General features: G+C 37.0%; 2 protein-coding genes across 3 annotated transcripts; both read right to left on the minus strand.

The window, feature by feature from the left end:
- Positions 1-2931: 2931 nt before the first annotated feature.
- Positions 2932-6949, minus strand: LOC126830133 (ubiquitin-conjugating enzyme E2 T). The gene is made up of 2 exons (XM_050560393.2): positions 6461-6949; positions 2932-4390 (listed from the first exon to the last, which is right to left on the minus strand). Exons 1-2 carry the CDS (start codon positions 6617-6619, stop codon positions 3665-3667), a joined length of 885 nt encoding a protein of 294 aa, XP_050416350.1. The 5' UTR covers positions 6620-6949; the 3' UTR covers positions 2932-3664.
- A 283-nt stretch (positions 6950-7232) lies between these two features.
- On the minus strand, positions 7233-14838 carry LOC126831122 (uncharacterized). 2 transcript variants are annotated; one of them, XM_056102924.1, is made up of 9 exons: positions 14813-14838; positions 13690-13891; positions 12993-13133; positions 12365-12460; positions 11844-12013; positions 10957-11014; positions 10489-10610; positions 8948-9100; positions 7233-7711 (listed from the first exon to the last, which is right to left on the minus strand). In XM_056102924.1, the coding sequence occupies exons 2-9, from the start codon at positions 13822-13824 to the stop codon at positions 7489-7491; spliced, it is 1098 nt and encodes a 365-aa protein (XP_055958899.1). In that variant the 5' UTR covers positions 13825-13891; positions 14813-14838; the 3' UTR covers positions 7233-7488. The 2 variants fall into 2 exon arrangements, with proteins under 2 accessions (XP_055958899.1, XP_050417718.2); XM_050561761.2 differs by lacking the exon at positions 14813-14838 and adding an exon at positions 14542-14806.
- Between the last annotated feature and the right edge of the window lie 36 nt (positions 14839-14874).

The raw sequence follows: 14874 nt of genomic DNA on the forward strand, positions 1-14874 counted from the left end.
ATATGTAATTCAAAATATAAACAATAATAAAGCACAAACAACAACCAAGAACGTGATTAAAGTTTTTCTGGGATTTTTTTAATAAAACGACCAAACAGGTAACAGTATGAAAAGACAAATACATTGAAAAACTGATTGAAAGTTCTTAATTAATTTTCAAATTAAATGGTTTAAATTTGGCATCTAACAAAACAGAAGAACCTCAACTAACGACGAACCATTGTAAATAATGAAAACTTTACATTAACCCTTCTAGGAGCCACGAGAAATTTTGCCCGGACAGCGGCGCTACGACCTTTTTTATGTCAAATTCCAAATGCCAAGGGATATTTTACGTGCACGCCAATGAGTACACAGTACCTCGGTTTTCGTCCTAGCCGAACGACTATACGCTGTCCCTTGGCAGGCGTTCTGGTTAGCGAGCTAACGTCTTATCACTGAGCCACCGCGGCTCCACTAACCTGTAACCACCGACACTCTTAAAACTTTTAAATCATAAAGGGAGATAATTGCGTAGTGCTTAACATATTTCTTTGCCTGTAACATTTTTTTGTCAACCTTACAATAATCTGTTCTGTCTTGATCATCCGATAACAATATCAAAGGAGATTGCGGGGTGAGGAGATGGGGGTGGGGGGGGCAACGGGAACTATTGTTTGTGAAATCATTTCCATTGCCGAATTCAATTCATTTTTTTAAATATATTTTAGTTTCAATTGTAATAAAAATTTCGGTAATCAAAGTATTTTGTGTCAATCCGCGCATTCGTTGTCGTGCATGAGAAAGACCCTTAACGGAGTGGGTGGAAACGCCTCTGTCCTGGCAGGTGAACACAAACAGAATGATAGCTCTGTACGGAATGGTGGTTCTGAACGGAATGATAGTTCTGAATGGACGAAATTATAGTTCTGGACGGAATTAGTTCTGGGGTGGAGCTCTTAGTTTAGTGAACTTAAATCAAGTTCCACCCCTGTAAAACAAATTAATCTAAAGAACACATATCTCATCAGTCCACCCCCTCCCCCATACCCCCACCCCACCACACACACACACATCCACACCTTGTTTCCGACGGAACTGTGTTACCCAATCAATTGATCTGACTTTCACCATATATTGACTCTATACAGCCTGTAAACATCATGCTCATTTACAATCTAATTTATTTCTGTAACTCAGTCCACACGGTAAATCGATTAACGACTGGATAGGAAATGAAATGGGTTTTACGTCCTACAAGCAAATGAAGATGACGACTGGATGAGGGGCGGGGGCGGGGGGATACCGGAACCTCTCGATTTTAATTGAGGTTTCCCAAGAAAACATTGTCTTGTGTGCAAACTCTGAATATATTGGTCTCATTCAGAAATTATGACGTCAGAGATGTTTATTTTGCAGACGTATTTTCTATTCGTCAATATTTATTTATGGTTCCAAGTGATTCATTTATTCTTCTGTGGATGAATCATTTATGGACAACTCATAAATAAATATTAAAATGAGACTATCGGGTATGTGATCTCAATGTAAGACATCTATCATTTTGTTATTTCTAGAAGTGACTGGTTTAATATTAGATCATTTCGTACTTTTCGGGAATCATGCCTGTCCAACCCCGTGGGTTTTCGGGAGCCACGATGGCTCAGGGGGTAGGACGTTGACTCGCTACCTGTTCGAACTTTGCGTTGGCCGAGAAAGTTTATCGGAATTTTCCGCCGTGGTTCCACCATGTCACTGATGTAGAACGGAGGACCTGGCAGTGGACAACGTATAGTCGTTCGGATAGTATGAAAAACTGAGGCCCCGTGTACACATAGGCGTGCATGTAAAAGAAACCGTTACAGTTCGAATTCAAAATAAGAGTGGGTCGTAGTGCCTCTGTCCTGGAAAAATTTCCCTCATGGCACGCTGCATGGCTTATACCCGTCCTCACTATCCCAGTAGTGGCAGAACAGTAGGACGTTAAATCCCATTTCATTTCATTTCATTCCTTTTCATTTGAAAAGAAATGGAATGGGTTTTAACGTCCTACTTTCCAACACCAACTGGGCTAATGAAAACGGGCATACGTCATGCAGTATATAGGTGACGTGTCGACCGGGGAGCGGTGCCAGAGTTTCTCTTATTTAGAATTCCAGTTTTTTAATCACCCGAACGACTAGACACTGTTCCTAGAATCAGTTAGCCACTAGTATTAGAACTGAAATGAAATGCGGTTTAACGCCCTACTATTCTGCTCCGACTTGGCTAACTGTGTGCTATGAGGGAAATTTTGCCCGGACAGCGGCGCTACGACCTACTCTTATGTCGAATCCCATCTGGCAAGGAATCTGTTACACCTTTCCTTGAAAGGCCTACACCACTGACAGGGGGGAACCAAGCCCGGAAAATCCTGATGAACTTTCTCGGCCAACACAAGGATCGAACACGGGGCCTTCAGGTTAGTGAGACAACGTCCTACTCACTGAGCCACCCCCTAGTATTAGAAGTATAAACCTATAGATCGAACCGTTTTAGAAGTATGGAGCTATAATATAGGTCGAACCGTACCACACACAATAACCGATCAATGATCTACATGCAGATGTCTATATTCTGGTTTATAAATAGTAACTTACACATGTTTACGTCATTATGAAAGAAAACAGTTCATTAGGCCAAAATAAAAATACCTGTGTTGACAGTGACCTGACCGATCCTTATTTTTTTTTTTTTTTTTTTTTGCCAAAATCGCCGACTCGACACTTTTTTCTTACTCCCTAGGCCATATAAATTGATCTTAACGTGGTTTCCTGTGGGCGGGATCCAGGAGAGTTGCGCTACGGCCTACAATTATTTCGAATTCCAAATGTCAATTAAATTGCACGCCAATTAATATATAGGACCTCGGTTTTTCATCCCATCCGAACGATTATACAACAATGCGACAACAACGTATAACATGTTTTATTTGTATCAAATGCATTATCACAAGTTATTCTGTAGTTATTCATCCCCATGGAACAAATTTGTTATTTACAAAATATATATTTATATTATATAAGTGTATATTACACATGCACCTATAACATAATTCAAACAATCTCATAGCACGTTTATAATGCACATTCATTACAGTGGATTTAAACATTTGTTACAGTAGATTTACACATTCATTACAATAGATCTACACATTCATAAGTTAAACATTCATAAATCAGAATACACGATCTCCGATTAGAGTATACACCATTACATTACACACACTACACATTCATAAATTAGAATACACATTCATAAATTAGAGTACCTGTCATTACATTACACACTCATTGCACTACACATTCATAAATTAGAAAACACAATCAAAAATTAGAATACAAATTCATTACAGTAGCTAGGTCTACACATTCATAAATTAGAGCACATATTCATTACATTTGCACCCATAACAATACACATTCATTAAAATACGCATTTATTACAGTACGCATTCATTACACTATACATTCCTAAATTAGAATATTCATTCATACATCAGTCTACAGTACACATTCATTACAGTAAATCTACACAATCGTAATAAAAATATGACACATTCATAAATTACAATACACACCACACCACATACACGTGATGTCAATATTTGATTTCACACCAATAACAATGTTAATTTATACAGTCGCTAACTGATGGTGTTGTCAGATCTACAACAACGGAAAAAATTGGAGAAAAATCTAGAGAATAAATTAGTCTGTGGCGAATTATGGTGAAAGATAAAATTATGGTGTCGCTGCATCGTCGATGGTGTTATCCCATAGGTAAAGAAGGATGAATTAGATGAAATACTTTGACAATCACTGGCATTAAAATCCTGCGCAATGCTATTCACATCAACAGCATCATTGTCTATAAAATCTCTAACAATGCCCTTTACAAATTCTTCTACGTCATCCGTTTTCTTACACTCTTCGATCTCAGGCTCTTTGAGCTTAACGGTGCTAATTGCATTCTGGGTATTTTTGACATTCTGAGATGTTTCTTCACTGGTTGTCGTTTCCATGGGTATTTCGTCGTCGACGTCCAGGTTACGCGGGAACAAAATGTCTTCGATGCTTACACCCTGTAATGACTTTCGAACATTTTCGGCAAATTCCTCCGGAGATAACTCTGCGTCGATGTAGGGAGAAAGGGAGTCCTCTATTTCCGGGTAGTAAAACAAGAATAGAATGGCGTTAATACAGCCATCTAGGCCATAAGCAGGCTCCCAGTCATCTAACATATTAATACAGATATTGCTGTCATCTAATTCATTATCCGCGTCATATGTCGTATCTATATTTGGGTGATAAATTGGGGTCAGGCATACTACGTTCGGGGCGTCGGTTGGAAAATTAGGATGCAATCGTATCTGAAATTAGAAAAACATATATATTATTAGGCTTATGTAGAAAAACGTGGGTTGTTAAACATTTTAACAGTTACAGAGTAAGGCGCCGATTCACTAGCCAAGAAGTCCTGGGTTCGATCTCGCTGTTGGCTGAGAAAAATCATCCAGATGTTCCAAGTGTGGTTTGCCCTTTTCAGCGTTGCGGGACGGAGAAGAGAGAGAGAGAGAGAGAGAGAGAGAGAGAGAGAGAGAGAGAGAGAGGGTGTTAACGTCCACTCGACACAAACTAGGTCATTTCGGGACTAACACATAGTTCAATTTTATTTCAATAATTCGCTTGCGGGTAGGGGTCTTTAAGAGTGAGAGGAAACCGGAAGACCCGGAGAAAACCCACGAGGTTGGACAGGGGACCCTACCCCTTGTCACGTATAACCGGGGATTCGAAATCACGCCAGTTGACTCAATGAAAGGGCTTATGATGTAGCGCACGTACTAGCCATTCGCCCATCCATCCATCCACCCACCCACCCTCGCCGGACGGAATGCCTAGCAAGGACAGTGTATAATCGTTTATAGCCGACAGAGATCCCGTGTACACGAGGGCGTGTACGTAAAAGAACCCATGACAGTTGGAACTAGGTTGCTGTTCGTGCAAATTTCCCTCATCGCACACTGTATGATGTATGCCCTGTATGATGTATACCCTGTAGAGGGTTAAACTCCTAATTCATTTCATTATACCCTATTTCATTTGTTATAACTAGGCTACTTTATTATCCACTCGCGCTAAGTAACGTTAATTGCGGGCCATGTGAAGCGTCACGTGTCGCACACGCGTAAGACCAATATTGTCTCTCAATGTTTTACATACACGCCAAAGGTTCGCGTAGTTTCCATGTATGGAGTTTTCAAAACGTTACGATTAAATTACATGTAGGTCATTTGCGGATGATATTCAATATTAGCAACGAATTTATAAAACATTTAATGCTGAACTTTGCTAATTTATGCACATTTAAGCTATATTCACCAACAACAATACATGTATATCGAAGATATAAAGGTACATGTAAATGATATGTATATTATTATCACTTTCATAAGTTGTCACAGATTCACAGTACTTTGTACGTTCTTGTAAAATTCTTAATAAATAACACGAATTCTCATGCGTGGTACTCAATTTTACTCATGCTATAAGTGTTTTCTAGCCATTAGAATTCTGCAAAATCTTTCCCCAAAGCCCAGGAAATAATTTTTCAAAAATTTTCCGGGGCTTGATGCGCCCGGACCCCTTAAAGAGTTAGCTAGCGCGGTTCGTGGCTGCGTCCGTCACTTTGGTGGATTGTGCATCAGCCGGTCTCATGTTTGCTGACCCCCCACCCCCCCCCCCCCTCTCCAACGAAATTTTATTCGCTTGTGCGTGTAGATGTCTATAGCAGTGGGTAGACCCGGAGGTTGGATAGGCGTCTCTACTGCTTTACTTGACTCAATACTTAAACGACAATATTTTATTCAATATATTCATACAATTGTACAGTCAATCTAAAGGATATGAAAACAACCAACGTGCTCATGACTGTCGTTTTCTGACTCAACGAGAGACCTTGTGATCTAACATGTTAAACCATTCGACCAAATAGCTTACGTGTCCATAACGATTTTTTAACAAATAATTACTCACAACACACAAGCTATTTGACTCATGCGTCGATGAAGAAGCGCGTGTTTTATATTTATATACAACTAAAACCAGCTCTCATTGTTTAGGGCTAATCTAATAGTAATAAACATGTTTGGCGTGAGATATAATATTGGGCAAGATGACGAAATCGAGAGTCGCTGTTTCCCCATTCACCGTAAATATACCAAGTTCTGTTACGTTAAATAACTGTAATAAAATGACAATTACGGAAAAATGGCGAACCTCGTGTGAGTTTCCTCCGGGTTATCAGATTTCCTCGCAGTGCTCACGACTCAGACGCACAAACGAATAATTAAAATAGAATTGTACGTTAGTCACGGTCGAGTGCACGGTTAATTACCCTCCCCACACACACCTTTAAAATAAAATGTCTACGAGTTACCTACCTTGAAAATAAACGTGCCCCCTTTGTACAAGCCATCACTTGGTTTTATCTCTATTTTGATCACGTCCATTGTGTCCTCCATCTCGAGTATATGAGCCTGGCCATTGCTCAGGGACTCGATATTTTTAACCAATTTCTTTACTTCCTTTATTAACGCCATTTTGTTAGATAATAAATTCACTTCTCGGTTGCTATGTTAATTATGTTACATGCTATTCTCGTTTGTCAACTCTCATTTCCTGGGGAATTGACTTTTAACCGTTATGTCGAATTGTTACGATCATATGTCTCCAAGTAGAGTCCTACATCTAACGTGTTTTTCATATTTCGTCTTCTAGGAACATTCTCATGTTATTAACGTTGTCCCGATATTTAGCTTTAGATTATTTCTTACTAGTTCATAACCGACTCAGATACACAGCGTTTATAAACCAAACACACGGCTATTAATAGATCATTTTGCAATCGTTGTGAAATTATTCTTTATTGCACATGTACCGTGGGCTTTGTTATGATCACGTGATCTTGTACACATCCGTTTCTAAATATAGTAACTTATAGATGACGTCATGGTATTAATAAAATAATCGATTCTGACGTCAAGTCCCTCAATGAAATGGTGTTCTACGTTTTTAAACAGCTATCTTCTGGAATAACTGAGAATGCATTACGCATTTCGGTCACCCAATTCAGAAATACAATTTACAAATTCCATCTTCTGATGTTTTTAAAATATAACATGATAATAAATATAAACAAGAGGTAATTGACATTTAAATATTTTATTTTATTTTAAGAAAAACAATATTATATCTATATAAAAATAACCAAAAATTTAACAAATTCATTAACAAATTTAACAGAATTATATCATAAAATATCTACTTATTATTCACAATAAGTACCACTATATTATATATAGATCTATAGGTTAAAGACGATGAGTCATTCAAGTGACAATGTATAGTCGTTCGGATGGGGCAAAAAGAACCCTTCGCAGTTGGAATTTGAAATAAGATAAGGCCAAAATTAGAGTGGTTTATATTTTAGGCCTGTTATGTTTTTTAGGCCTATCATATATTTTTTTTTTATTTCTTCTAGAATATCTGACCATATACTGAACATGTCCGAACCTTTTAATTTGTTCAAACCATCGGAAACCATGTTTTCAAAATAACGTTGCGATGATGAAAGGAATGAAAAATGTTCTAGAAGATTCTCATAGCTGCCAAGTTTACATTCTTTCACAGCACTGAAACACAGAATGTACATCTTAAAGATAGGTTGTCAGACAACAAAACATACACCCACAACAGCTTAATCATCAAAGCACTTCACAAAGGTTGCCACATATTTATTGTTTTGGAGGCAACAGATAGGAGCAATTACAGGACACTAAAAAAACAATCAAGAGTAACAACCCATGAAGTAATTATAAGAAATAATTTAATGGGTGAATATGAAAAAAAAGAGTGATATGGGAGAGATAATATGATAAAGAGCACGACGGAAAGGGATGGTGGGGTGAGAAGAATAAGGCCATAATGACTTGAGCTTGGACAAATAAAAATGAATATTAAAGATAAACAATATGACTCAATGGTAAAGATCATCAAAAATTAAAGAGACTAGGGACTAACATATAGCTAAATTTTACTTCAATCATTCCCTTGTGGGTAGGGGTCTTAACAGTCGAGGAAAGGGGGACCAGGAGAAAAACAAATATTACGAGGTTGGGCAGCCCCCCCCCTCCTAATCCTGGGAATCGAAACCATGCCACTTGACCCAATGACAGATCTTATGAAGTAAAGTACTGACTTAACCATTCGGCTATTAAACCCTCCAAATTTCCATCAGATGATATTGTTAGATTTTCTTATGGTGGTAGTGAAACGGGGAGAATAAACGACAATACAGATGATATGTCAATGGGAGCTTATGCTATTATTATTATCATTAAACATTTAAATAGACACAACTGCCACATAAATGTGCTCATGTGCGCTTCACAAAGACAGGTAGAGCAAAACAATATTACATTTACATAATAAAAAGAGATAATAAAGAGCATACTTGATAAAATATAATATAAATTTAAAATTAAAATAGCTCTTAAAAAAAATTGAATTGTCCAGGGGAAGAACCATCTAAGTCACATTTTTGTGTTTTCGCATGCTTGACAGAACAGAACGAGTGGGTTTAATTACAACTTCAAGATGATCTTTAATACGAATCATAATTACCAGTAAAACAACTAACTTCCACTTTTCAGTCAAATTAAGGTAAAGAAAAGGGTACGATGGACGTATTTGTCCGGGAGGCCATTTCAGAAGGGCCTTGGTTCGATGTGACTCTGATCATTTTTACCTGAAATTGATTGTTCCACAGAAAGCTTATACAATTTGCTACCAGATGGCGCCATTAACTGGGGTTCGTTGAAAAAGTGACTTAGATCGTTCTTCCCCAGAGCTCTTCAATTAATACCCACCTCCAGCGATATGATTTAGTAGAAAGTAGTCCACCAGATCGTGGTTTCATCAGCTTCGCCCATTCTACTAGTATCTGCATATATAAATTTAAAAACTCGCTACTACCAGCGGATATTTCACATAATATTCCTTTCTCTATGGATAAAATCTTCCTGGAAAAAAACCCCGAAACATGTATATATTGTCTTGTTATATTTTATCATTGCTTGATAAAGACTAGAGAAGCTTAGTTGAAACGTCACTCAGTAAAAAACAGTAATTATATTCCATAGAATTGTATATATTCCAGTTCAATTACTACATGTAAATGCCATTGAAACAATTTTTGACTATGTTTTAAAAGATTTTCATTTTGTGTTTACTTTTATTGACCGGTTCCTTTTTCTGATGTCAGAGCAGAACAGCAGGATATTAAACACCATTTCATTGGTAGCATGCAAATTGTTTTAACTCAATATTTATTATGTTGGAAATGAAATGAGATTTAACGTCCTATTGAGCTAATGAAGACGAACATATCCTATGCAGTGTTCTAAGAACGAATTTTTGCCCAGACAGTAGTGCTGGCACAATATATTGTTGAATTGATGTATCGTGATTCACCGTCTCACGATTCATGTACTGAATTGCAAGATGCTGAATCAATAATCAATGTATCATGATTCTTTTTTATATATTTTATTTTGTCGCTTAAGAAAGTAACCTGTCACTCTTGATTATCCATGTCACACATTATCCATAGGTATGCAAAGACTCTTAAATTGTTTTGATCCTTATTTTGACCCACATCAATATCGTGATATAAACCATTTTTATTTCTTCGACATCGGCATGACTATGGGTATCAATTATTCATTTATCCTGTTGTTTTCTTGGTAAATATTGACCTGATTATGAATCGTGATATGAATTGTATCATAGCACCCGAATCGCAATACATATCATATCGTGGCTGCAGTGGCAATACCCAGCACTACCAGACAGTGATATTCTACAGCCTACACTTATTTCAATTTCTGGTTTTCATGAGATCTTTAACGTGGTGCCAATGTTAACCATGGGATCCCTTTCCACAAAATGAAATTAAATGGGATTTAACGTGCTACTGTTCTGCTCTAACTGGGCTTATGAAGACATGCATACACCATGCAGTGGGCTATGAAAGGAATTTTGTCCAGACAGCGGCACTACAGCCTACTGTTATATTGAATTTCAACTGTCAAGGGACTTTTTACATGCACGCCAATGTGTACACGGAACCTGAGTATTTTCTCGTTCAGCTGTCCTTGTCAAGCCCTCTGTCCTGCACCACTGACAAGGGGAAACCCCGCCAGAAAAACCTGATGAACTTTCTTGGCCAACACCGGGACGAACCTGTGACCTCCAGTCTAGCAGGTCAGCGTCTAACTCACTTAGCCACTGTGGCTCCCCACTTTTCACAACAGAAATAACTGGATGCAAGTTTCTTAACAACTGAAGTATTGTTATTACATTGTTTTTATTGGGAGCCAGGATGTCTTAGTCTCATATTATAACTTACTGAGGTTTAATATTTGCGATTGTTTCTATCCACGATAATACAGTCTGATTTATTTTATCACAGCCATCTTCACAATCACTTTTATTCTCTTGGTATACTGCTACAAGACATAATATTATAACCTGTAACAACACATATAAAAATATACAACAATGAAGATGTTATTACACTATGGAGAGAGAGAGAGAGAGAGAGAGTGATGAGGTTTTAACGTCAACTTGATACAAACTAGTCATTTCGGGACTAACATATGGTTTAATTTTATTTCAATAATTTGCTTGCACGTAGGGGTCTTTAGCAGTGGGAGGAAACTGGAGGCGAAACTACTTCTTGTCACGTACAACCAGGGATTTGAAACCACACCAGTTGACTCAATGACAGGCCTTATGATACAGCGCGCACGTGCGAACCATTCGGCTATCCACCCCCCCCCCCCCCCCCCCCCCCCGGATGAAAATAGGCACTCACCATACCACCTGATATATCAGCTATTCTATTTAACACAGATTTAATGTAACTACAAAATCTGAAAATATAAAAATATACATTTTAACTAGTGTCTTTAACATAGCATTTCTATAGTTACATGTACAGGGGACTGTAAACGTCTGTCATAATTTTACTGAATGTTTCTATAGTAACATTTATTTTTGTCATAATACTATGATAGTAATCCCCAAGCAACACTCTTGACATGACTGCATCTTAAGTGATTTTTCCCCCTGAGTCATTAAGTGGGGTGTTTTAAGAGAGTGAAATGGGTTTTAACGTCCACTCAACACAAACTAGGTCATTTTGGGACTATGGGGTGTTTTAAGGGGGGTGACTTGAGTCATGGAGTCGGGTGTTTTTAAAGGGTGTGACTTGGTTCATAGATTGGGGTGTTTGAAAGGGTGTGACTTGAGTCATAGAGTTGGGTGTTTTAAAGGGTGTGACTTGAGTCATGAAGTGGGACGTTTTAAAGCATTTCAGGACTAACATTTGGTGCAGTTTTATTTTAATAATTGACTTAGACTTAGGAGTTTTTAGCTATGGAAGGAAACCAAAGGACACAGAAAAAACCCATGAGCGTACCAGCTGAGAATTGAAACCATGCCACTTAACGCAATGATGAACCTTATGATCTAAAGTGGGACGTTTTAAAGCATTTCAGGACTTACATATGGTGCAGTTTTATTTTAATAATTGACTTAGACTTAGGAGTATTTAGCTATGGAAGGAAACCAAAGGACACAGAAAAAACCCATGAGCGTACCAGCTGAGAATTGAAACCATGCCACTTAACGCAATGACGAACCTTATGATCTAAAGTCCACATGTTAGACCCCTTCCCCCTTGTGATAATTAAAATGTACCTGTCTATTTTGGGGATAGTTGTAAACTGTTCTATAAAATGTTGAAATAAGATCTTGGATTGTGCTGGTATTTGATGTGGATGTATGCACGTTTTATCTTCTTCTATCTCTTCTAGTAAATTACGCGATAATTTAGCTGAACTGATTAAAGATACCAAACCATGGATCTTCTGCAAAAAATGTGTGAAAATTTAGATATGATTTGCAATTGCTCATGTTAGTTTATATTATATTTGTGCCATTCAAATACACAGTGGCTCAGTGAGTAAGGGGTCCAGGTATGATCCTAGTGTTGGTCAAATGGACCTCAGGACTTCCAGCAAGGTCTCCCAATGTCAGTGAGGCCGGAGGGCCTAACAAGTTCGGATGGCACGAAAAACTCTTGATGGTTGGAATTCCATGAGAAGTAGAAGGAAACAGTTGGTACAGAAAAGTATAAAACCCTACAGACCCACAATAATAGAAATTGGCATTTTTTATAAAATGAAACCTCTAGTAGGAAATAACACGGCTATATATACCTGTGAGATATGATCTGATGTGAAACTTGTACCACCATTACCAATAACAAGTCTATCAAATATTTCTAACTTTAAATAAGGATTCAGTAACAGTCTCTGAAATTTACAGAAAATAAAATACACAGATGCATGTTAACCCTTTAGCATCTTGTACCAACTACATATGGATATCAACTAGGAGGCAAGTCGGTAACTCGATATCATCCAAAGTCTTTGACATTATAATCATGACTTATTGGTCAATTTAAATCAACATTGATTTTACCTTACCGTGAAAAGATATCCAATATTTTGATATCCAATATTTAAGACAAAATGCAAATTCTAAAATTGACATACGAATCGCATGCCAGAATGCTTTCGAGCACCATTTGACATTTGTAATGCAGCTAAACATATCCCATAGGAGAATACTACTGGTGTGGACTGGAATAACCAGACGCCAAAGACTGCCATTCAATTTGGACTCTTCACATATTTCGCCGAACATAATTGATTAGAGATCACAGTAAAAATATAAATGACTGAATGTAAAACAGTTTATATACATATTACATTATTATATGCGTTTCGACCCATTTATGTCCATTTCTAGTTGCCAATTCAATAAAACCAATAGAAAAACTACCTCTTGTAAAATGTCTGATGCTGTTTTTAAACTTTCTAGATTTAAACACACACAAGATGGCGGTGATAATAACGATGTAATTTCCTGTATCTGTTCGTCAAAATTCACTTTAAATGGTTTATCTTCAACATGTTCATAAACCTGAAAATAAAACAAAACAAAATGATGTAAGATGCAGGGTCTGGACGGGAAAATTTATAAATAAAATGAAATGATGCAGCATGGAGAAGTGTCTAATCTTTCAGATGGAAGAAAAAAAGCAAGGTCTCATGTATACCACAGGCAGCATGTTAAAGATCCCTGCACAGTTAGTAATCAAAGTATAGTGCTGCTATCAGTGCAGAATTTCCCTCAAAACACACTCCATGATGCACATGCATATTGCCCAAAGACTACATGAATATCAAACTATTTGGTGGAAAGAGTAAGACATTAAAAATTAAACCCCACTGACACAAACTAGGTCATTTCAGGACTCACATACATGTATGGTTCAATTGCAAATAGGGGTGTTTAGCTGTGGGAGGAAACCGAAAAACCCAGAGAAAACACACAAGATGTGACGGGTGACCCTACTCCTTTGCACATACAAGAGGGGAATCAAAACCATGTCACTTGACTCAATGAGAGACATGTTAAACCACTACTAGACACCCCCCCCCCCATTTCATTTATTAAAAGTAAAAATTTATATTACCTGTTCACAATAAGCTGCCCAGTTAAACGCATTTTTGAATGATTTTTCATCCCACTGACTGACTGAATTACTTGATGCCTGGCTGACTATCTGGGCAAATGTGTAGACATTTTTTAAAACAGTTTCCAGGGACATGATAAAAACATGAAGATGTTCATGTTAATTATTACATCCCCAGAACATCACAAGACACTTGTGCCACCTGAAATAAACAAAGAAATTTAAATAAACAGTTCATTTTACCATGTAGGCTACTCATTTTCCGGTATTTAACTTGTTAATAATGAAATAACTTTTAATACTTTAAAAATAACCTTTGAAATGTCTTTTGATAATTTACAGTTCTTTAAGCTCAATTGTTTTATTTAAAATATTGATATAAATTATTGTGATGAGTTGAAATAATGGTAGATTTGCACTACTGGGTATTAATAAATTATAAGTAGGCAATATTTAATTAGTGATAATATAAAATTATCTTAATAAAATATCTTTATGAAACAAAATGGGCTATATAATCATTGCTATATAAGAAAAAACATCAGAAACTGTAAAGTTTTTTTCGAAGATTAATGATAACAATAATAATATAATGTCAGCACAAAATCCCTTCACTAGGGACTACACAAGACACATATTTCACATAACTGTAAGTTTGTAACACATACTCAGTTATCTAATCTATGCACATGGAAGACAGAGCAGCTACTGATTTATTTCGGCGAAGTTTTGAAGAGTAAGCCTATTCTCTCAACGTTATCAAGACAAGACACGATGTCGAACTATAAGAATATAAGTTATTATCAAAAGGCAAGCTCAGGACTGACTGACGAAGAGTGCTGAGAAATATACCTTTTCTAAGGTATAACCCGAACTTTTTCAGTTACGTGTTTTGTGCAGATCTTTCCTTTCTTCAATTTCTAGTTGGATTGTAGATTAGACTAATTAGAGGTCGTAGCAAATGTGTGATAAATAACACACAGCTACATGTAGCTACGAAAACGTAGCTAAAAGAGTTGAGATACTAATGTGCTTGGATGAGAGATGAGGTTTGTTATCTAAGCTACATGTAATACAAAATATAAACGCAAAACAACAACAAAAATCAACATTTCTTATTTACCGCTTGATACTAAATCCTTCTTTTCGTCAAGAAAAGTTAACAAGAAAGGTAACTCTGTATAA

This window comes from Patella vulgata, chromosome 8 (genome assembly GCF_932274485.2).
Source record: "Patella vulgata chromosome 8, xgPatVulg1.2, whole genome shotgun sequence".
NCBI classification, from domain to species: domain Eukaryota; kingdom Metazoa; phylum Mollusca; class Gastropoda; family Patellidae; genus Patella; species Patella vulgata.